This window comes from Candoia aspera, chromosome 2 (genome assembly GCF_035149785.1).
Source record: "Candoia aspera isolate rCanAsp1 chromosome 2, rCanAsp1.hap2, whole genome shotgun sequence".
NCBI lineage: Eukaryota > Metazoa > Chordata > Lepidosauria > Squamata > Boidae > Candoia > Candoia aspera.
In genome coordinates this window covers 13666674-13691645 of record NC_086154.1, presented here as the reverse complement: position 1 = coordinate 13691645, position 24972 = coordinate 13666674, and the positions used below count along the sequence as shown (strand labels likewise).

The 24972-nt window shown below is 41.4% G+C and overlaps 1 protein-coding gene across 1 annotated transcript; it reads left to right on the top strand.

Annotated features, from left to right (window-relative positions):
• The first annotated feature begins 3785 nt into the window (after positions 1–3785).
• On the top strand, positions 3786–13859 carry LOC134489884 (vomeronasal type-2 receptor 26-like). The gene is made up of 5 exons (XM_063292756.1): positions 3786–4067; positions 4431–4640; positions 7110–7340; positions 11004–11127; positions 12949–13859. Exons 1-5 carry the CDS (start codon positions 3786–3788, stop codon positions 13857–13859), a joined length of 1758 nt encoding a protein of 585 aa, XP_063148826.1.
• Positions 13860–24972: the final 11113 nt, after the last annotated feature.

The window sequence follows — 24972 nt, the reverse complement described above, 5'->3', positions numbered from 1 at the left end:
TGGCTTAGGTGGAGTAGCTTTAGTCCGACAAGATTCCGTCTACAGGGAGTGAGCAAATGAAGAACTGGAGTTTGTCTGGACCGATTCCTGGTCATTCCTGGGCTGGGCCTGACACCAACTGAGGACCTGACCCTGAAGGCAGAAGCAAGCAGCCACGTCCAGGAGACATTGGAAGAGACAACAGAATGACCGCATTTGAGCAGGGAGGAGAGTGAGTTTGGCTCCTGGACTCGTCATGCAATACGGTGTCATGGGTCTCTAGAGCGGTTTTAAAGGTCCCAAGTAAAAGCTACCAAAGGTTCACAGTTAGAGGTGGGACACTGTCTCTTTTTCCTTCTTGGATGCCGCAGAGTGAAGCAAAGCACACTATAGAGAACCCCATCCTGCTGATGGAAGACTGTACTATAAGTTGTACCCCAAGAATACGTTTCTCAAGTAAAGGGAATAAAAAGTTTCCTGAGCTTTTTCTTCATGATTTTTGAATTGGAACGATGCCCATGAGTCACACAATGTTTTTCCCCTCATGCACAGCAGCACGTGAAGTCATCCAGAGGCTCAGCTGGGATCCCCACTCCTGGTCTATTTATCACAATCACTGTGATTTCTTCTCCTTGCACCAAAGCCTGTGGGATTCCTTCCACCCAGGGTCATTTTGAAACCAAGGCAGGGATACTTAGTAACTCTCATCAACAAACTTGACAAATATTTAGTAACGCCTATAAAAACATGAAAATCTGGTCCACAATTATCACAAGGACTGTGGAGAGCATTGGGCAGGATTCATGTTGGCAGGGACCATGCCAGTCTGAAAGGTAATGCTTCCTGTGGCAGATCTGGTACCAGGCTGTATTTCCTATCCTCTCGATCAAGCTCATGCATCTGTGCTCCTGGCTGGAGAATTGAGCTTCTCTGAAGACAGCCAAGGCCAGTGGGGCTGGTCGCAGAGAAGAATAGCGGATCTCCACCATGAGAGGTGAAATTCTGCTGCTGCTGCTTCTCCTGGTGTCCTGCTTTCCTTGTGGGACACTGATGACCAAATGTCCACTGAAAGTGCAAAAAGAGGAAGAATACGCATTTAATTACTACAAGCCGGGAGACCTCCTGATTGGTGGAATCATATCTACATCTAGCACTATATTTCATCCATACATTTTCTTTAAGCCTCCAACCAACACATTTGAAAGGTAATTCCTGATGTGTACTTAACCCTGCTGATTAATTTAATCCTTTCCACTGTCTTCTTTTAATAGGGAAGTTCCCACCTATGGTACCTGGTCTTGGTCACCTTTTTCCTCTTTATTTAGTCTAAGGAAAAGGCTTAAATTTGGCAGGGGGTTGTGTGCCTTGGTTCTTCACAAAATCACTCTGAGTGATGCCAGGGAGCGTCACCAAACACTCTTTTAGCTGAAGGCAAAGAAATGAGATTCTTTCCCATTTTAGATTCCCCTTCTCTTCAATGTCCTTCATGATGCACTGCTGTCTATCATCTGTCTGTCTGTCTGCCTATCTGACTGTCTCTATCACTATCTCTCATCTTTCCCCTCCCGGGCAAGTGGCCACAGTCCTCCCCCATTGGCTTTCAGCTTTCTTTCTAAAGATGGCTTGTGAGCCACTTTGCATCCCAGAACAAGGGAGAGGCTGGCATTCAGCTTAGCATGGCAGTACACCAGCTTCCTGTTTAATTTTTCTTTAAAGTAATAGAAAGCTTTTTAAATTTTTAAGAACTAAAGAGACCAGGGAGGGTGGAAAACAGAAAGGGAAGTGGCCATGGGCATATCATCTCTTAGCACTATCAAAGGTCCCTTGGATTTGGAAGGAATTCAACAGAAGCCATTTCAGCCTTTCCAAAAAAAGTTAAAGCACATTTCAGGTGGGTGGTAACTTTTCTACACCGTGAGGTAGAAATCTGTCACCGATCCGCTGAGGTAAATTCCATGTACCTCATATTGACCTTTATACTCTTATTTTATACATTTCATTTTCAACATTGCCAGATATAAATTAGCATTAAAAGAAAACTGTCCTTCCTGGAAAAAAAATGCTTGCAGACTATGAAGAAAGTAACTAAAAATTAAAATCAGTATTAATAGCATAGAATTACTATAGTGATTAATATTGATACATAACAGGATCACCATGTGCTGTTGAATATGGTGAAATATTGTAGCATGTTAATCCATTCAATATTGTATCTGAAAATAAGATAAAAAGCAAAAGCAAAAATATTATTCAATGCCAAAGGAATGTTAAGATATAGCAGTGAATAGCATAATGTCAAACGACTGAATAAATAGCTCCTTGAATCTCTCTGTGAAAGAAGCAATGAAGGAACACAACGCTGAAGGGTTTCAACCTGCCCAGAATGACGGAGCATCACTCTGGAAGAAGGTTCTTCCCTTTCCTTCCTCCAAGAGCAGCCAAAGGACGAGTGTGACATTTATCTCAAGCTGAAGCCCCCTCTGGGGATGAGCACTTCCAGCTGCCTTAGATGGGGCACAGGACTAACTAGATCCTCTGCTGGTGACAGTGAGGTTGTCATTTTCACCAGTCCTCAAGTCAGGGTTGACTCTTTGCCATCCACATAGATAGTCTTTCTCTAGGATGGTCTGTTCTTGACCGGGCCTTTTAAGTCTCTGAATAAGGAGATTGGGAATAACTTAGGAAAAAAAGAAGAAGGAGAAGGAGAAGAAGGAGAAGAAGAAGGAGAAGAAGGAGAAGAAGAAGGAGAAGAAGGAGAAGGAGAAGGAGAAGGAGAAGGAGAAGGAGAAGGAGAAGGAGAAGAAGAAGAAGAAGAAGAAGAAGAAGAAGAAGAAGAAGAAGAAGAAGAAGAAGAAGAAGAAGAAGAAGAAGAAGAAGAAGAAGAAGAAGAAGAAGAAGAAGAAGAAGAAGAAGAAGACTTGGGGCACTCCATTTGGTGTTAGAGCATATTGAGCAAAATCAGTAGGTGTTTGACTGAGTAACCAACTGAAGCCAATTGTGACCAGCCAACCTGCAATAGGACAACAAGAGAGATTTTTCAGTATAGATCAATAGCTTAAGAGACAAAGATAATTGGAATTCAAAGCAGCAAACAATAAATGAAACACGACGGTCAAAATATTTTGCCAGAATAGTTCCTTTCAAATATCGATACAACTGCTAGTCAAAGAAATCCTAGATGAAATACGCTCAGGGAGCACCAAAGCCTCCATAGATGAAATATCCTACAAAAAAGAGATGTACAGCATTAAACAGAAACCAGACTGCAGATTTGGGGATGGTTTCCCGTAATGAATCAATGCGTCCAGCGGCTAAGATCCTTGATCCGTTTCATTCCTTATTATGAGTATCTTAGTTTTGCTGGAGGGGTATTCCTCTAAGTTGGAAAAAATAATACAGCTCATTGTCTTGGATTGAAGCTCCCACCGGTATCAGAGGGACTGTCCTGATAGGAATGTCCAGAGAAATTTATCACCTGGAAAGGCCCTGGAAATAAATGGCAGTGGGATTAGCTATTTTTTGAGGGAGCAATGAGTGCCTGACCATTGTTAGCATTGCAACGTTGTGACCGTGAGGCTCTGGTTCACCGTTCTTTGCCCTTCATGAGATCAACCAGATCAGTTTAAGGTTTTAGGCTGATCCACTCCATCACTATTCCACTGATTTCAGAGTGTGGATTTCTGAATGGTTCTTAGCATAGTCATAAGACAGAATTCAAATGTTTTGTTAAAAATGCCCCTACCACCTGTCCTTATAAACCAAAGACGACAACCTATTAATATCTCCTGTGTTGTAGTATCCAGGGTATGAGTTTCAGCCAGATCTTGCCATTCCTGTTTGCCATTCATGAGATCAATCAGCGTCCTAGGCTGCTCCACAATTTCACCCTGGGCTACAGCCTCTATGAGAACTTCTTCAGTGCAAGAATGACATATGAAGCCATGCTGGACGTGCTATCAACGGGGCAGGAGAATGTCCCGAACTACAGATGTGGAAGACAAAAACATCTGTTGACAGTGCTTGAAGGAACTGATTCCGAGTTCTTTCATCATGTGACAACCATGCTGGGCATCTACAAAATCCCACAGGTAAGAATGGATGCTGAAGTAATTCCAGTTTGTAAAGTCTCCAGAAAGTCCAAAAGATAGCCCTGGTGGATATCAAAAAATAAAAATGGGCAATTGATGGGGCTTAAAGGACACTTGAAATAGTCTGCACGCAAATACATTTCTCTTCACTCTGGGATTAGTTAATGGCATAGGTGTTGAAAAATAAGCTGGTTTCCCAGAGTTCCCCTTTCCTTGCTACTGAATTACTCACATTCTAAGCAAGAGAGTGACTGGCAATTGGGAAAGCCGATTTCATGGTTCAGACCTAAGACTAGGGGGAAAGGACATCTCTGTAGTGGAGAATCAGCAAGATAATCACTCCCTTTTTCTCTTTCACTGAAGATCAACTATGGGGTCATCAGCCACATTCCTGAGCAGAAAAAGCATTTCCCTTTCTTCTACCGGCTGAGTCCAAAACAAGAGCCTCCTCACTTGGCGATTGTCAAACTGCTCCTGCATTTCCGGTGGACGTGGATCGGCCTCGCTGTTCCAGACAGTGAAAGTGGAGAAAGGTTCAGGAGTTCCTTTGTGCCTGCAGCCCTCAAGAAAGGGGTTTGCGTTGCCTTCTCAGAAACCATTCCACTGTTGTATACAGTAGGCGAAGAAAAAAAAAGGATTTCTAATTTGAACAACAGGGAAGTCAAAATTATTGTTCTTCAGTTGGACTTTCAGGCCACAATAGTGCTAGCAATGCTAATCCGATATTTAGAAAAATCAGAAAAGGTGTTTGGGGAGAAAGTGTGGATTGCAACAACTTTGCCAGACATATCTGTGAGATTGTTTTATCGAATGATTGATCTCCAGCATAAACATCTTTTGTTATCTTTCTTAACTCTGGCAAACAAAAGGACACAAAATTATGATTTTAACACATATTTGTCTGCCAGTCAGAAATTTGGGGAGGCAGCATTTCAGTGTTCCTCTTCACACCCTATTTTTTCTAAGAAAGTTTGGAAGAGATGCACAGAAAGAGAGAAGTGGGAGATCCCTCCCCGTGATTTGGTTGCCAGAATTCTGTCTGAGGACGCCTCCAGTATTCCCACTTCAGTCCAGGCTGTGGCCAGAGTCCTCCATGCTGTCTCTTCCCCCCGACTGACCCAGAGGAGAATCAGGGTTGGCGACTATGTACAGCCATGGCAAGTAAGACTTTTCTCTCAATTTCTGCTAATGACCCACATTAAATTCTCTTGTATTTGTTAAAAATGGGCAGCGTTGGACATGAGGTGGGATAGTCCCCACAGCAATTGCCCAAGTTTGAGTGTTTGTTCTGACCAAATGTGGAGGCTTGGAGAGAAAGAAGGAGAGATTCTGCTATTAGATCTCCCAAAGTGAAGGGATGTGCTGGTTTGAGAAGCTGGGAGAACAGGAAATGAAGAGGAAGGCTCTTTCCCTATTTGCAGAATAAATCAGCTTCAGGATGTTACAGAAACCATCAGGTTTCTTGACCATCCAACATTGACCTCATTTAGCTTCTAGATCAGGGATTTTTTTTCTCACTTCCTGTCCTTCCAGCTTAAGAGGATGTGGGTTCTGTGCCCATTCCAGGGTCTTCAGGGAACACCCAGGTCAGCTGACTTTCTTTACAATGCAGCTTCTTAAACAAATTGTTCATCAACTTTTTCTTCTCTATTGGTCCTCTCACTTAGGACTTGATACCAAGATCTTTTCCTGGCTCTTTCTCCTCCTTTGAAAGTCAAATCTTAGAATGGGTAGCCCAATCTTTACTCCCAACCCTTCCCATCACCACCTCTTGGTTTCATAAAGCGGTGAAGTAATAAGTTGCAGAACCCAGGGAGACCAGAAAGTAATACACTCTCACGATATTTGCTGCCTCCTTTGCCTTTCTTTTGGTGAACCTCCAAGTGGACTGTGGGGTTTCTGCATCCCAGCATCTGTGAAAAGAAGCAGCCTCTCTGGTTTTGCTGCCTTCCGTTTTCAGGGCATCAACAGGCAAAGGAACGTCCATCCTCAAGACATAGCACAGCGGCAGGAATGGGGCAGGTCTGGCAGCAGGACTATCTGTCATCTCTGGACCTCTTGCGTGGCCCTTCTTCTACACCCAGCTCTTAGCTGTATCGAAACAAACACCAAGATCAGAAAGAGAAGAGTTCCTTAGGATGTGTCTCCTCTTCCAGACTGGATGTTTGAACTTTGCCCGTTTTCCATGTGTTTCTACTTCCCAATCATTCCTCCCTTTTTCATATCATCAACCTTCAAAGCTTAGTTGCCCCTGCTAGGAGGACATATTCCATTCAACATTAGAGGGACAGGAAGATGTGGCCACCGCTGTTGTGCAGCTCTGTTGGACCATGTCCCACACATGCTGTGTCCAACTCTTTAGATATATTACCTTCCACCTTTTGCTGCTCTTACTCACCAAAAAAAATATATTTTAGGTGGAGCACCTGAGGTTCACCTGAGGCTTTCTCACTCAAGAGCTGCAGAAGTGATGAAGGCAGTGTGATGGGGACAAGGCACAAAAAGGATATTGCCAAGGCTGGTTTCTGACATGCTTAGGTGCAAGTAAGGAAAGGCCCAGAAAAGCACTTTCACACACTTTACCAAATCCCAAGACCTCTTGTCCATTTCAGGGGCTTTCTGTATCACTAGTCAACTTCAGCTTCCTGCCAAGGTACCAGGTCTGCCAATCATATACAGTACCAGGAGATCCTCATCTGAAAACACAGGATATTTCTGCAAAGCTGAAGCACTGCAAAGGTGGAATGGTACAAATCAGGAATGTCCCTGTAGGTAGATGCTGAAGCCAAATATGTATTTTTTCAGCACCCAGATGGTTGGATGGTTCCTTCTAGAAAATGACATGGCTGAAGACAGTAGGTGAGGGGGCAACAAGCTGGTCAGAGATCTTTTGAGAAACAGAAAGGCCATACAGATTAAGTCCCTAAGCAGATTCGTCCCAAATGTTGGAGAAAGTAGAGCTTACCTGAAGCACCCCACTTTTGAACTAGGGCTCGAATGGGAATGCGTAAGGTACAGTGGTAATTCTCAATGTCTTTCTAGTTTCATCCCTTTCTAAGAAACTTCCAGCTTCACAATCTTACTGAGGATGACGTTTATTTGGATGAGAATGGAGATCCTGCTGCTGATTTTGATATCATGGAGTGGGCAGTATTTCCCAACAAGTCTGCTGCTGGGGTGACAATTGGAAAGATCGAAAGAGAGCCCTCTTCAGAAGTCAAGATCTCCATCAATCAGAGTGCCATCATATGGCCAACGTCATTTAACCAGGTAGCTGAGTCTGACTGTATGTGTGTGTGTGTTTTTTTATTTTTCTGCTCCTATATATCTGAGTTTGAGGATTATTATGTAGAGTAACAGAATCTTGCAAGTCGGAATGCCCTTTCACCCTCCGTCACATCTATCTGTTTGAGAACTAGAGAGGGTCTTGGCTGAGACATTTACATACATTTCAGTCCTTCCATGGACTCAGGCCTCTTTTATCGGACCGTTCTCTTGGTAGTGACTCTGCCACCCGTCCCTCAAGGCCATTCCCACTGCCTTCTGCAGCTTTGGACTACATTACTCAGAGTTTGTTATTTTTGGCCATTCAAACTCAAGCTGGTGATATTTGCAGTCTACACTGCCTGTTGCCTTTTCTTTTCTTTTTTAAAAATAGCTTTTATTAAAATAAAATTGTACATAAGATTAAAAAACTAGTGAAACATAAAAGGAATGAAAAGAAATGAGCCTTCTCTAGTTGGTTGTCCATAACTCCCAATAAGAAAAATTCTCATTTCATCTGAATATTAATCTCTTAAACGCTCTGCATTACCATCTGTATTTGTGTCCAATATCTTCTCCCTTTTTCACAAGTCCACCACGCATGATAAAATGTCCCTTCAGGTTTTGCACATTTCCAACAGTAATTAGAAGTCCCCTAATACATCTTTGAAAATGTCTCTGGTGTTGTACTGTATGCCAAAAATACATCATCTTAGAAAAGTTCTCTTTTAAATTGTAAAACAATGTGGATTTTAAACCTTTTAACTGCATTCTCTGCCACTGATCCATCTGAATATTATCAACAAAGTTCTTGCCCATAGCTTGTTTAATTTGCTCTTCTTCTGTTTCAAATCTCAGCAAAAGTTTAAACATTTTAGCAATCACATGTTCATCATTTGTACAAAATTCATTTTCAAAATCTGTTTTCTCATATTCTGTTCCTGCTACTTTTTATCTGTATTAATTCTTTCTCTTAATTGTGCACATGAAAACCACTGAAAACTAAATCCCTCTACCATCAATGCTTCTCTCAATTCCATCTTCAGCTCTTTGTTTTCCTGGACCAGCAAATCTTTCTAGGATAACCATTTTTCTTTGCCCACTGTTTCTTTTCTATAAAATGTTTCTTGGGCTGAGGCCAACAAAAGTGTTTTAGGCATAGCCTGGGTTTTTTATCTGTTCTATATTCATACTGTGACACTCCTGATATAATGATTTTTAAAATCTACATGTACTTTAACTTTTTCATACGATAAATAACCACACCATCCAAATCAGACCATTCTAAAAGGCTCTTGTTTCTTTTTTATTATCATTAAAGTTTATTAGATTTTCAAGATCAAAAGATAACAGCTAACAAAAAGGAAAAATTAGGATAGAAAGTAAAATATAAGAATAGAGTGCAAAAAAAGAGAAAGTCAAAAGTGCAGGAAAAGAAAAAGAAAGAAAAGAAAATACTAAAAAAGAATGACTCCTGACTTCCTTCCCAACAGATATGTGTACATTTACCTTAAGTTTTTTACTCTAAATGTAGAACAGGGCTTTCATTCTTTCTATTGTCCATTATTATTTCTAATCATCAAATCCATATATCATGATTTCTTTTTTTTCTGCTTCATGCAAAATGTCCAGAAGGGGTTTCCAGGTAGCTTTGAAATTATTCAGTGTCTTTTCTCTAATCAAAGCTGTCAATTTCACCATCTCAGCCAATTCCATTCACTTTCCAACCAATCTTCCACTGTGGGTAATTCCAGATCTTTCCATTTTTCTGCAGATAAGATCCTTCCTGCTCAAATTGTTAAAAGCTTTCTCTGCATCCAGAAAAATCAGCGCCACTTGTTTTAGGGTTGTAAGTTGTATGTATTCAATGATATCCAACACAGTCCTCACAATGTCTCTTCATTGCCTTTTGGGTAAAGACCCACATTGATCATCATGAATAAAGACCTGTAAAATCTCCTTCAATCTATCAGCCAATATTTGGGTAAATATTCCATAATCATTATCAGCCATGAAATCAGTCTATAATTCTTAGTTAAAGTAAGAACTTGTCCCTCCTTTGGTAATGAGGCAATTCTGGACTCTTTCCAAGATTCTGGCATTGCAGAAAGGTTGTAAAAGTTGACCCTCAAAACATTTGTAATACGAACTGGGAAGTCCATCTGACCCTGGTGCTTTCCCTACTTTAATCTTTTTTATTTCTTCAGCTACCTCAAAAGTTCTTCTAGAACTATTCATAGATGGTTTCTCTGATTGAGAAAGTTTTGGCAACTTTTTTTTCTTCAAATATTCATCCACCTTTTCCAGGGAGACCTCCTGTTTTTTAATACAGATTTGAATAAAATTCATAGAACAATTTCCAAAATCTCTCTCTCACTGCTGTTATCATATATAAAAGCAAACTTCTATGGATTCTTTCCAATGGGTCATCAAAATTGACCACTGATGCTTCGTTATCATTTCTCATGGAGATCTCTTCTCCACCACATCCATTTGACCCTCCTCCAAGTCTCCTTTAAATTTTCCCAAGAATTCTCTGGCTTTTTGAACAGAGGTCAATCGAAATCTTGTCTGTTCAAAGGGAAAAATTTCATTGTATTTTATTACATTGTAATTTTAACATTGTAAATTTACTAGGTAAATTTAAAACATAGTTTTGAAATTACATTGTATTTTAACTATATGTGTTGAAATTGAATAAAGTTTTCATTAAAAGAAAAAAAAAGACAACAGTGAAAATTGCTACTTCCAATTAATCCCAGCGAAATGGGGTCTTCTGTTTCATTATCTCAGAAAAAATATCTTTTCTCTTACTTAAAATTCTAATAGGAATCTCCTATCACATAATTATATCTACATCTTCAATCGTGTATTAAAATGGCAATGTGGAACTTGGTACCTCATTGTTTTTCTCACAGAGGGCACTAATACATCCCTTGGAACATGCCTTCTTGCAGCAAAACAGGAATTTATCTGATACACCTTCCCAATTTCTTCGTCAATTTTTTCCCCTTCCCAATTGAAAAACTCTGGCAATGCCTGAACAACCTTTCTTCTTACATCGGCATCTGGATTCTCTGGAATGGCTCTAAACCTCAGGCAGAATTCCTTCTCTCTAAGCTCCATCAGAGCCACATTGTCCTTTCCTCTTTCTAATCCATAGCCCTAGCTTCTCCTGTATTCTCCAAAGTTTCAATTCTATCATTAACTTGTTCTGTTTTTTTTCCAGACATTTGTTTTACAGAATCATCCATCTTACCCAATCTTTCATCCACATTTCTTTCAAGAGTCATAAATTCAGTTCAGGATCTTTAAATGTTTTTACTGTCAAGAACCAGTCTCAGGGCAACCTCTCCTTCCCCTCATTGCAAATCCAGCTTTTCGAAAGGATCCCTGGAAGATAAACCCAACTCGGGGGTGGCATTTAATTAGGAACCCATTGGGACATTTGTTAGGATTCAGTTCATTGCTCTGGTGAACAATTATGGTGCATAAAGATGGGTATTAACTTTGCACACTGTGTAAAACACATCTCTGTCATGTTCAAAATACCATGATTATAAGAAACCATGGTTCAACCCAGTTCATCAACCCAAGCTGTAACTAGTTTTCATTCAGATATGTAATCCCCCTGATTCATATATTTCCCCACATTTTCTTTCTGTCTAGAAGGTGCCTTTCTCAAGGTGTACTGAAAGTTGTCTCCCAGGATACACCAAGCTCACAAGAGAGGGAGCCCCAGTTTGCTGCTACGACTGTTCTCCGTGTATGGAAGGAACAGTCTCCATGCAGGAAGGTAAGTGGCTCAAGAGCAAGGAAGGAGCACCATCCAAGTTCAAACCAAGCCTGATCGTGATTAACTCCCAAGCCCACTGAAGCATGTAAAATGCTTCCATCTGCTGAGGAAGCCTCCATTCTACTAACCTGGCTATCTATTTTACTGGCAAGATGCCCCATAAGCCAGACCGTTCTCTTGGAGGCATGTGTGGGTGTCGCTGAGAGTGGAAATCTCCCTTCTGCTGGGCTTAGTGACACAAGTCTTATAACAGGAAGGAGTTTTCAATAGAAGAGAATGTATACGGTGGTGGTTCTTACCGGGGATTACAAAGATTGCGCTTATGGGGGTGGGGAGAGGTGAAAGTTTTGGTGGATTTGTGTAATATAAATACCCTGGTTCTAAATGTTGAAAAAACTAAGGAGATCTTCATCGATTTTAGAAAGAGCTGGCTCAGCCATACACCACTCTATTAAGGACATAGCTGGGGACTCAGTCAGTAGCATGAGGTTCCTGGGGATGCAGACGACAAATAGTCTGACCTGGGCTCTCAAGGCTGCCTCCTTGGTACAATTGGCACAGCAGCATTTGCATTTTCAGCACCAGACAAGGGAAAACACCCCCTCCCTCCACCTCCCCTCCTCCTTACTCTCTATATAGGCACTAGGGAGAGTGCATTGACCAATTGCCTTTCCACCTGGTTTCAAGGCTGTAGTGCCTCAGATAAGAAGTCTGTGCAGCGGGTGGTGAGGGCAGCAGAGAGGATAATGGGGATCTCACGTCCTCCCATTCAGGACAGAGCGTATAGTGAAATATTGTCAGTGACCCCTCCCACCCACATTGCAGCTTGTTCTGCTTGTGATCCTCTGGTAAAAGGTTCCTCTGCATTCAATGCAGAACAGCTGGATTGGGTAATTGATTGATTGATTGATTGATGAAATATAGCCACCACCCATCTCCCCCAAAAGAGGGACTCTGGGCAATTTACAATAAAATCAAGTGCAAAAGATAAGCATTAAAATGGCATAAAACAGTCAGTATAAAATAGTTGTAATAGTTTTGTCCCCTGGGCTATTACATTCCTGAACTCTTCATAATCCCCTCTCAATTCATTGTGGTGCATGTTGTATGTAGGATGGTGATATTTATTAGGGATAATGATAAGGAGAGTGCAATGGGAAAGAATGTATATCATATCTTATAGTTATTATTTTTTGTGAGACAATTGCAATGAAATTTCTTTGTAATTGGACTTTGGTGTATAGTGGAATGACAATAAAAGTATTCCTTTGCATTACATTCCATATTCTATTCTATCCTATCCTATTCATGTAGATCAGGGTTGAACTGTGAAGACTTTGGTGCTCTCTCAGCTTGGCTCTTTGCTTGCAGACCTTTCATTACCTGACTAGGTAACACCATCCGTGCTCCCGCTGATGATGCTGATGATAACACTGATGGAGTTACCTGGTTGGGTGATGACACATCTGCAAACAAACAACCATGCTCAGAAAGCACCAAGGACTCCACAGAAAGGGGATTGATTTACAGGAGAAGTATTAGAGGAATAAGCAAAACCCAGCACCAAACGGACTACCAGAGAAAGCGTCCTAAAGCACATGATCTGTCTATCTGAGCATAGGAAGAAAAACAGAAAAAGTGAGCTGAGATTAGCAGTCTTTAGGTCAAGAGCCATCAGTGTGAGACAAAATGAACCCAGAGGAAATCCTTAATGCTCTATCTCCACTCTGCTGACCCCTTCCTAGTCATTTGGTCAGGAGATGCAGAAGAGTCATTGCCACCCAATTCATTAGTTAGACAACAATTATTTTTGTTTTTCAGATGCAGCCCGTTGCGAAAAGTGTCCCGATGACCAGCATTCCAATGAGAAGCGAGATCAATGTCTCCCCAAAGTTATAATCTTCCTCTCCTATCAAGAAAAGTTGGGTCTCATCCTGGTTCTCATTGCTTCTTTTTTGTCTCTAATTACTGGCTTTGTCCTAGGACTCTTCATTAAATACCAAGAAACCGCCATTGTTAAAGCCAACAACCGGGACCTCACCTACATTCTCCTGGTTTCTCTTCTCCTTTCCTTCTTGACCTCCTTTCTATTCATTGGACACCCCAAGAAAGTGACCTGCCTTCTTCGACAAACGGCCTTCAGTGTTCTTTTCTCAGTTGCCGTGTCTTCCTTGCTGGCCAAGACCGTCATGGTGGTGGTGGCCTTTCTGGCCACAAAGCCAGGTAGCAGGATGAGGAAATGGCTGGCAAAGGGCCTAGCTAATTCCATTGTCCTGTCCTGCTCCAGTGTTCAGCTTGGCATCTCTCTCTTATGGCTGGGAATGTCTCCCCCATTTCCAGATTTCAATCTGCATTCCCAACCAGGACAGATCCTGTTGCAATGTAATGAAGGCTCAGTCACCATGTTCTATACTGCCCTTGGCTACATGGGTTTTCTGGCCTCCACCTGCTTCTTGCTGGCTTTCCTAGCCCGCAACCTTCCAGGGTCCTTCAATGAAGCCAAATTGATCACCTTCAGCATGTTGGTTTTCTGCAGCGTTTGGGTCTCCTTTGTCCCCACCTACCTGAGCACCAAAGGGAAATACATGGTGGCTGTGGAGATCTTCTCCATCCTGGCCTCCAGTCTTGGCTTACTGGGATGCATTTTTGTCCCCAAATGCTACATCATTATTCTGAGACCTGACTTGAATGTGAAGGAGCATCTGCTGATCAAAACTGATCAGGCCTCTTAATTTTGGAATCTATCTTTTTTTTTAAGAACCTACTGGTAATTTAAAGTAATATCACTTAGAATTAAAAGTGCTTTATATGTGTTCTTAAGTCTTCCTTTCTTGAATGTGACCTTCAACTTTAATGACAGAGAAATGAAATAAATTAATTAAATTCCATAATTGTATTTTTTACCATAATCCATATTCAAGCAGAATCTTAACATTACTGGCATTAATAATAACTAACAAATTAATAATTATTTAAACCCCCCAGAGTCCCTCTGGTGGGAGGAGATCCGCAGTGACTAATTTGATGAATGAATGAATGAATGAATGAATGAATGAATGAATGAATGAATGAATGAAATGAACAAGTATTTTTAACCATAAAATTGTCTCTCACTTGTTAAAAATAAGGAAGAAGAGGCAGAATATGGATAACAACTTGAGGAGAATGAGGGAAGACCAGCAACAGTGAGTAGAAGCAGGTTCATCTCTCATTGTATCAGAATCAAGAGATTTATTTACAATAGAACAGAATCCTAGCCCTTTTGTATTCATGGCTTTCAACGGCAGCTTGAATTTTCTCATTGGGATAGATTGCACAAGAGGCCAAGGTATATGGAATTTATCACCAAAACGAGTATTTTTAACAGTTTTTATTAAAAGATTTTGCTATATATAATAAGAAATACATTCAAAGAAAAGTATTATAATGAAAGCCACAAGACAAAATTGTTCCCTCCGTCCTTCCTTATTCCCTTTGGCCTTTGAAACACTGGTAAGGGAGGGACAGCAAGGGCAGCAAAGTTTGGGAATCCAAGTGCCAAATCAAGAACAAAAAACTAAAAGTACATGCAAATGAAGTTGTATTCACAATTACTCATCCAAAGAATTATTTTTAATCAGTAACAGAATAAATACAGCAACATGGTTCTATATCAAGATATCTGATTAACAAGAAAAACAGCAAAGATTGCAAGGAATTTACCTGAAGAGGAAAAGCAACATTTGCAATAAAGAATAGGCTGTGATATTACGGTAAAACGGATTCAGTACCTGGGGATTTCCTTCTAAACATAATAACGTTCACAGTCTTTCTTGATCGTCCAGTATTGACCTTATCTACAGTGAATACCAGGGCATCTGTCCTCACCTCTTGTCCTGCAACCACGAGGAGGAGTAATCATTCCATATAGGAATCTTAATTACAGGAAATAGATTATAGGCAAAGGCCTGAGCTAGCAATATTTAAGCACGGAGTAGGCAATGTGACTAAGAGGGAACATAGAGCAAATCCTTAATGCTCTCTTTACACCTTACTGCCTTTTGTGGACAGCAGGTGCCACAGAATGCACCTCATACGGAGCAATTGATTATGTTTTCAGAGGCAGCTGATTGTGAAGAATGTCCAGATGACCAGCATTCCAATAAGAAGCAAGATCAATGTGTCCCCAAGGTGATCGGTTTCCTGCCTTACGAAGAAAAGTTAGTTCTCATCCTGGCTCTCATGGCCTCTTTTTTGCCTGTAACTACTGCCTTCATCCTGGGAATCTTCATTAAACACCAAGAAAGACCCATAGCCAAGGACAACAACCATTACCTCACCTACGTCCCCCTGGTCTCCCTCCTCCTTTCCAATTGCCTTTTGATTCTTTGGTTGCCCCAAGAAGGTAACCTGCCTTCTTAGACAAACTGCCTTCAGTGTTGTTTTCTCTATCCCCGTGTCTTCCTTGCTGGCCAAGACTGCCATGGTGGTTGTGGCCTTCCTGGCTACAAAACCAGGCAGCAGAATGAGGAAATTTCTGGGGTAGAGTCTGGCTAGCTCCGTTGTCTTATCCTGCTCTGGGGTTCAGGTTGGCATCTGTAATTTATGGCTGGGAATCTCTCCCCCATTCCCAAATTCTAATCTACATTCCCAACCAGGACAGATCCTGCTGCAATGTAATGAAGGCTCAGTCACTGTGCTCTACACTGCCTTTGGCTCCATGGGCTTTCTGGCTGCCATTTGCTTCTTGCTGGCTGTTGTATCCTGGAAGTTGCCAGGGACCTTCAACAAAGCCAACTGGATCACCTTCAGCATGTTGGTTTTCTGCAGCATTTGGGTCTCCTTTGTCCCCTCCTACCTGAGCACCAAAGGGAAATACATAGTGGTTGTGCAGATCTTCTCCAGCCTGGCCTCCAGCCTGGGCTTACTGGAGTACATTTTTGTCCCCAAATGCTACATCATTATTCTGAGACCTGAGATGAATGTGAAGGAGCATCTGATGAATAAAACGGATGAGGCCTCTTGACTTTGGGACTTATTTTTCATCCCACCTATTGGTAAGGTCAAATAAGGTAGCTTGGAGCTAAAGACCATGTTTTTTTATGTATTCTAAGATATCTTAAAAGCTATGGAATTCAGGAAAACTTTTTCCATCAGCCCAAACTGTTTTGTTGAGAAGAAAATCTATCTGGATTGACCGCACAAATGTTCGGAGTGGGGGAAATGTATCCATCAACAAGCAGAGCTTATGAATCATGAAGGATTCACATAGAAAAGAAGAATGCTAAATACTTAGAGGACGGGAAGCATTTTGCTCAGAAGTCTACACTGGGCTGTCACATGGAACAGACACCATTCAGAGTGTCCCAATGTTTTCCTTACCAGTTATCTTCTTCAGAATATCAAAAGATTCACACTGGGGAGTGACCCAATATAGGTGTAGCTTGTGGTATAGTGTCTTTATGAACAGTCAGATCTGAAGAGCTTTTGACATGGCTGTTGTTGTTTATTCGTTTAGTCGCTTCCGACTCTTCGTGACTTCATGGACCAGCCCATGCCAGAGCTTCCTGTCAGTTGTCAACACTCCCAGCTCCCCCAGGGACGAGTCCATCACCTCTAGAATATCATCCATCCACCTTGCCCTTGGTCGGCCCCTCTTCCTTTTGCCCTCCACTCTCCCCAGCATCAGCATCTTCTCCAGGGTGTCCTGTCTTCTCATTATGTGGCCAAAGTATTTCAGTTTTGCCTTGAATATCATTCCCTCAAGTGAGCAGTCTGGCTTGATTTCCTGGAGGATGGACTGGTTTGATCTTCTTGCAGTCCAAGGCACTCTCAGAATTTTCCTCCAACACCACAGCTCAAAAGCATCGATCTTCCTTCGCTCAGCCTTCCTCATGGTCCAGCTCTCGCAGCCATATGTTACTATGGCTACCCCAGAGATAAACCCTCTCTATCCATGTAGTGTGGGAATTACTGTATTTTCACCCCATACTATTTTGTGACACACCACAGGGGTAGAGAGTTTTCCAGTGGTGCTAAAAGTTTTGCTTGAGGCCTAACTTCTGAAACATCACACGTTCCACATAGGAATCAGACAAACTCAGTTATCTGTGAAGAGACTCATATGCATGAGAGGTGCCCTGATCCTCATTTTAGGGACCTCATGGATGTATGCATTTCCAATGTTGCATACATGGGCTATATGGAAGAAACCTGTAGCTCATTCTTCATGAACTGTGTACTTTCCTTGTTTAGGCCTCCAAGTTGCATGCAGGCCTGAAAGTTCTCAAAGAAATCAAGAGATAGCACTGGGGAGGTATAAATCTCCTGCTGATTTCAGATCCTCCTTTCCAACTCCCACCCCCTCAACTATCTTCAGTTGAGCCTGTCATTCCAGCAACATGCCTACATGTTGGTAAACCTGCAGACCCAGTTGACCACCTTGTTGATATCAGGTGGTAATCCAATAAAAGGATAATTGGAATTGAACAGCGTAAGACAGAATTAGAAAATGAATTATATACAAATGACAAACATGCAATTGCAAAAATGTATTTTTTATTAACATGTGAAAGTGAAAGTGAAAGTGAAAGTCAGCAGGGATAGCTATATCAAATGTGAATCTCTGTTCTTTCACAATTCCAGCTACAGAGTGCCACAACATGAATTTTTGCAGACAGCTCAAGTCCTGACCAAGTTGAAACTGCATAACATTTTTTTCTATTCTACCAGTTTTTAATATTCACTTCTTAGAGACTGCATCTTAGCTTGTATATGTACAGAGGCATGCCTCTGGGCAATTCTCATAGCTGCCTTCAATTTCTTTTTCATCAAACGGCATTCTTTGTCAAACCAACGATCTCTATCTATGTGGAAATGTGTGGAGGGGGATTTAGTTACTAAGTTTTTCTTCGAAATATGACACAAAGTAATGAATGCATTGGAGACTGACTGCCAGTCAGCCGTGGGTGACTGGATTGTTAAGGCCCAACTGAGAGCATTCTCTGATTTAAGGCTACTCAGCATTGCCTTGTATTGACTTTGGACCAAACTAACCCTTTATTTTGACTCACCTTTGAGTTATTAATAACCCACCTATCAGCCATGTTATATGATCTTCAATTTGAACGACACTAAAATTTCACACTCACTGGCTGGTGATCACTTTCTCCTCTTGGATAGACAATGACCTCTGAAATTGCAATGCTTCCTTGGTAAGAATGCATAAGCCCCCAGAGGGTCAACCTTTATCCTTTAATTTTGGGGCAGGGGTATACCAGTATTGAAAACCTGGGAGTTGTACTAGTTCATCCTCTCCAGCTAACCAGGTTTCTTGTAAAGCTATTATTTCAACTTATAGCTGTAAGGCCAGATACAATCAAAATATATAATAGTAACAATCTTCACACAGACACACACACACACACATATCAGAAAAACAATTAGTATGATACAATCTAATAGTAAGAATAAAAATATTAAAATAAATCAAAATAAAATACTATGTTAAGAAATTCTAAATCTAAGTAATGGTGCAGCATATTGTGCAGATGGAAGCACAAAACCGGGCATCCTGGGAGGATATTTTGGGGTCGTTGTCCAATAGAAGTAGCTTTAAATAGAAATCACACTCCCTGCCTGGGAATTTCTTTAATATCGGATATATAAGGATCTGTCTAGAGTCCTTATATAGGGAACACTATACTAACATCTGGCTTAGGGTTTCTATGGAGCCATCACCACATGGACATAACCATAAGAAGTACCCTTAAAATGTCCAAAAAGAACTGCTGAGGACAGCCTGGTGAAGGTGAAAGGTTTACACAATTTCAGCATTGTAATGGATGATAAATAAGAAGCTGGAACTAACCCTTTTAGAAGAAAATGACAAATATTGGGGTGTAGCACCTTACTTAAATTTGCTTGGAGATCTATATCCCAGATTCGTTGTTTAAGGGAAGTTCTAGCCTTATCAAATCCTAATGAGCACAGACTTTCCGTAGAGAAGCCCAGCAACTGAATTTTATCTAAGGCTCTTTTTTTGGCTACAATGATGTAAAATGATCTCTAAATACTAAAGAGTCTAAACATATAGGAAACAGAATTAACTTTAGCCAGAAGGTAAGAAGAAGGATCCATGCTCTGGCATCCAATAAAACTATCCCTATTTCTACCCATAGGATGGCATTTTTTATACTTTTTGGTACCATCAATATGGCTCTAATAAACTTATTCTGGATGGTTTCAATAATATTAAACCATGCAAATGAGCAAATTGGAGAGACATAGAGAAGCTGAGGGACTACCTTCACCTGAAAGACCTTGCAAGCTGCAGGAATATAATGGGCTCCTACTGAATGGTAGAATCTTGCAATAGCTGATGAGGTATGCTGTGCAACACTTGCCCGGTACCGAAAACGAGCATTCCAGGATAAGGAAGCATGAACTGCACTCCAAGGTATTTATAGGCGCACACCTCTTCAATTGGAGTCCCATTTACTTGCCATTTATGAATCTTATGATAGTCTCAGGCAAAAACTAAGACTTTAGTTTTCTGATAATTTATTGATAGTTTTTGATCTGTGCAGAATAAAGCTAGTGCCCTAAGTGCTTTTCTCATTCCCACTTGTGAAGTAGAGATCATGACTACATCATCAGCATACAATAGTGCTGGAATTGCACGATCAGCCAAAATAGGTGGATGATGGGCTGAAGCAGCAAGCGCTTGAATTGTTGGATTTAGCTACAAATTGAAAAGTAATGGAGCTACTATGCAGCCTCGTCTTACACCTCTATAAGTTGGGACTGCTTTAGATAAATGTCCCCAGGGGGTGCATCTAATATTCAGGGAGGTATTTGAATAAAGCAATTGAATAAGAGCTAGCAGCCTTTTGACAATCATGGAATGTCTCAGTTGTTGTTGTTGTTGTTTATTTGTTTAGTCGCTTCCGACTCTTCGTGACTTCGTGGACCAACCCACGCCAGAGCTTCCTGTTGGTCATCAGCACCCCCAGCTCCCCCAGGGACGAGTCCATCACCTCTAGAATATCATCCATCTACCTTGCCCTTGGTCAGCCCCTCTTCCTTTTGCCCTCCACTCTCCCTAGCATCAGCATCTTCTCCAGGGTGTCCTGTCTCCTCATTACGTGGCCAAAGTATTTCAGTTTTGCCTTGAATATCATTCCCTCAAGTGAGCAGTCTGGCTTTATTTCCTGGAGGATGGACTGGTTTGATCTTCTTGCAGTCCAAGGCACTCTCAGAATTTTCCTCCAACACCACAGTTCAAAAGCATCGATCTTCCTTCTCTCAGCCTTCCTTATGGTCCAGCTCTCACAGCCATATGCTACTATGGGGAACTCCATTGCTTTAACTGGAATGTCTCAGACTATCCCACAATCTCTCACTTGGTATTAGATCAAAAGCTGACTTAAAATCAACAAAGGTTGCAAAAAGGGAACCAAGACAGGGGGTAGAATATAAAGTTTATTTATTGTGTTTAATAAACTGAAAGGCCTATAATTTGTAGGGCTGAGTCTATTTCCTTTATTTTGTATTCGGTACAACAATGGCCTGATTCCAGTCAGATGGAAATTGTCCTGTGTTATCAATGTATGTAAATAAGGTGGCCAAAACTGGGGCTCACCAGTCTTTATTTTCCCTTATTAATTCTGGGGGGATAAAATCACCTCTAGATGCTTTACCCTTCAGCAAAGGATCATTACCTTGTCGTGGTGCTAGAGCTTGAGCACCTCAATGATGCCATGAGCTAAACCGTGAAGGGCCACCCAAGACGGGAAGGTCATGACAGAGAGGTCAGACTAAATGCGATCCCTGGGGAAGGTAATGGCAACCCACCCCAGTATTCTTGCCGTGAAAACTAAATGGATCAGTACAACCAGAGATATGTCGGTATAGCATCGGAAGATGGGACCCCCAGGTTGGAAGATGGTCAAAATGCTACTGGGGAGGAACAGAGGATGAGTTCAACTAGCCCCAGACGTGATGACGCAGCTAGCTCAAAGCCGAAAGGACGGCTAGCGGCCGACGGTGCTGGTGGTGAACGGCGAATCCGATGTTTTAAGGATCAACACACCATTGGAACCTGGAATGTAAGATCTATGAGCCAGGGCAAATTGGATGTGGTTATTGGTGAGATGTCAAGATTAAAGATAGACATTCTGGGCATCAGTGAACTGAAATGGACTGGAATGGGCCACTTCACATCAAATGACCACCAGATCTACTACTGCGGACAAGAGGACCACAGAAGAAATGGAGTAGCCTTCATAATTAATAGTAAAGTGGCTAAAGCAGTGCTTGGATACAACCCAAAAAACGACAGAATGATCTGAATTCGAATTCAGGGCAAACCATCTAACATCACAGTGATCCAAATATACGCCCCAACCACAGATGCTGAAGAAGCTGAAGTAGAGCAGTTCTATGAGGATCTGCAGCACCTACTGGACAAGACGCCTAAAAGAGATGTTATTTTCATCACAGTTGACTGGAATGCTAAGGTGGGCAGTCAAATGACACCTCGAATTACAGGTAAGTATGGCCTGGGAGAACAAAACGAAGCAGGACACAGGCTGATAGAATTTTGCCAAGACAATTCACTCTGCATAACAAACACTCTCTTCCAACAACCTAAGAGACGGCTTTATACATGGACTTCACCAGATGGACAACACCGAAATCAGATTGATTACATCCTTTGCAGCCAAAGGTGGCGGACATCTATACAGTCGGTAAAAACAAGACTTGGAGCTGACTGTAGTTCCGATCACGAACGTCTTCTTGCACAATTGAGGATCAGACTAAAGAGATTAGGGAAGACCCACAGATCAGCTAGTTATGAGCTCACTAATATTCCTAAGGAATATGCAGTGGAGGTGAAGAATCGATTTAAGGGACTGGACTTAGTAGATAGGGTCCCGGAAGAACTCTGGACAGAAGTTGGCAGCATTGTTCAGGAGGCGGCAACAAAATACATCCCAAAGAAAGAGAAAACCAAGAAGGCAAAATGGCTGTCTGCTGAGACACTAGAAGTAGCCCAAGAAAGAAGGCAAGCAAAAGGCAACAGTGATAGGGGGAGATATTCCCAATTAAATGCAAAATTCCAGAGGTTAGCCAGAAGAGATAAGGAATTATTTTTAAACAAGCAATGCGCGGAAGTGGAAGAAGACAATAGAATAGGAAGGACAAGAGACCTCTTCCAGAAAATTACAAACATCGGAGGTAAATTCCAGGCAAAATGGGTATGATCAAAAACAAAGATGGCAAGGACCTAACAGAAGAAGAAGAGATCAAGAAAAGGTGGCAAGAATATACGGAAGACCTGTATAGGAAGGATAACAATATCGGGGATAGCTTTGACGGTGTGGTCAGTGAGCTAGAGCCAGACATCCTGAAGAGTGAGGTTGAATGGGCCTTAAGAAGCATTGCTAATAACAAGGCAGCAGGAGACGACGGCATCCCAGCTGAACTGTTCAAAATCTTGCAAGATGATGCTGTCAAGGTAATGCATGCTATATGCCAGCAAATTTGGAAAACACAAGAATGGCCATCAGACTGGAAAAAATCAACGTTTATCCCCATACCAAAAAAGGGAAACACTAAAGAATGTTCAAACTATCAAACAGTGGCACTCATTTCACATGCCAGTAAGGTAATGCTCAAGATCCTGCAAGGTAGACTTCAGCAGTTCATGGAGTGAGAATTGCCAGATGTACAAGCTGGGTTTAGAAAAGGCAGAGGAACTAGAGACCAAATTGCCAATATCCTCTGGATAATGGAAAAAGCCAGGGAGTTTCAGAAAAACATCTATTTCTGTTTTATTGACTATTCTAAAGCCTTTGACTGCGTGGACCATAACAAATTGTGGCAAGTTCTTAGTGGTATGGGGATACCAAGTCATCTTGTATGCCTCCTGAAGAATCTGTATAACGACCAAGTAGCAACAGTAAGAACAGACCACGGAACAACAGACTGGTTTAAGATTGGGAAAGGAGTACGGCAGGGCTGTATACTCTCACCCTACCTATTCAACTTGTATGCAGAACACATCATGCGACAAGCTGGCCTTGAGGAATCCAAGGCTGGAGTTAAAATTGCTGGAAGAAACATTAACAATCTCAGATATGCCGATGATACCACTTTGATGGCTGAAAGCGAAGAGGAACTGAGGAGCCTTATGATGAAGGTGAAAGAACAAAGTGCAAAAGCTGGCTTGCAGCTAAACCTCAAAAAAACCAAGATTATGGCAACCAGCTAGATTGATAACTGGCAAATAGAGGGAGAAAATGTAGAAGCAGTGAAAGACTTTGTATTCCTAGGTGCAAAGATTACTGCAGATGCTGACTGCAGTCAGGAAATCAGAAGACGCTTAATCCTTGGGAGAAGAGCAATGACAAATCTCGATAAAATAGTTAAGAGCAGAGACATCACACTGACAACAAAGGCCCGCATAGTTAAAGCAATGGTGTTCCCCGTAGTGACATATGGCTGCGAGAGCTGGACCATAAGGAAGGCTGAGCGAAGGAAGATCGATGCTTTGGAACTGTGGTGTTGGAGGAAAATTCTGAGAGTACCTTGGACTGCAAGAAGATCAAACCAGTCCATCCTCCAGGAAATCAAGCCAGACTGCTCACTTGAGGGAATGATATTAAAGGCAAAACTGAAATACTTTGGCCACATCATGAGAAGACAGGACACCCTGGAGAAGATGCTGATGATAGGGGGAGTGGAAGGCAAAAGGAAGAGGGGCGGACCAAGGGCAAGATGGATGGATGATATTCTAGAGGTGACGGACTCGTCCCTGGGGGAGCTGGGGGTGTTGACGACCGACAGGAAGCTCTGGCGTGGGCTGGTCCATGAAGTCACGAAGAGTCGGAAGCGACTAAACGAATAAACAACAACAAAAGATGCTTTACCTGGTTTTAATTGGACAATAAGATTTTTACCCTCAGCTATGGATACTGGTGGCTATCTGTAAGAGACTGATTTATTAAATGCCAGAACCAAGTGGAATTCTTGAGCTTTGCTGCTAAAATGAAATTACTCCAATTCTCTCTTATAGCCTGCCATTTCTTTATCTTCAAGAGATCTTTATGATTTTTTTAAATCTTAAGTAATTTTCAAGCATTTGAAGAATTTTCCTGGCAAAAGGAAGTTATTGCATTTAAGAGAGTCTTTTTAGCTTTAATGCAGTCATGATCATACCAAGATTTAGATCCATTATGTGCATAAACACAATTAGCTGTTGTAAATTTTGTCAGGAGGGCTTGGAGATTAACAATAATTGATTGATACAGTGATCTTACTTGTTCATATGAATCAAATGAGCAAATTTGGGTATGTATTTGAAGCAGGGGCTCTGAGGTCAAAATTCCAGACATAATTTCAGCCAGATCTTGAGACCATTTAGTTTGTACTTGCCCATTCATTCTAATGTCAATGGGGCAGTGGATTACTTCTATTGATTCAAGATTTGTTTTAGAATCAAAAAGAAAAGTTGGAATAAGACCTTTCTCTTTGGTTGCCTAGAAGTCATGGCAGCCTTGTTTCATTTGGGATTTCCTCTTGACCAGGTGTCCGGTTTGTGCCTCCTTTTACTCTTTCTTTTCAGGTTCTTTTTTGTTTCTGCCTTATAATTCCGCATCCTCAATTAGCATTTGAAATTGTGTACAAATTCCAGTACTCTAGGGTACCAAACAATCTTATTTCTAGCTGCTAAAAATTAAAAATAATTTAGATATTAATTTTAATTACTACCAAATAAAATAGTCGATGGGAGATAAGCAATTGAATAAATGAAGAAAAATACTAAACTACTTGACTAAAATTAATAAAAGGACTAAAATG

Bases quoted from the DNA above. Each gene is read 5' to 3' on its own strand.
- LOC134489884 (XM_063292756.1), top strand. From the start codon at position 3,786: ATGAGTTTCAGCCAGATCTTGCCATTCCTGTTTGCCATTCATGAGATC. The intron at 4,068-4,430 runs GTAAGAATGGAT...CTTTCACTGAAG, and splicing joins GCATCTACAAAATCCCACAG to ATCAACTATGGGGTCATCAG. The intron at 11,128-12,948 runs GTAAGTGGCTCA...TTTGTTTTTCAG, and splicing joins AACAGTCTCCATGCAGGAAG to ATGCAGCCCGTTGCGAAAAG.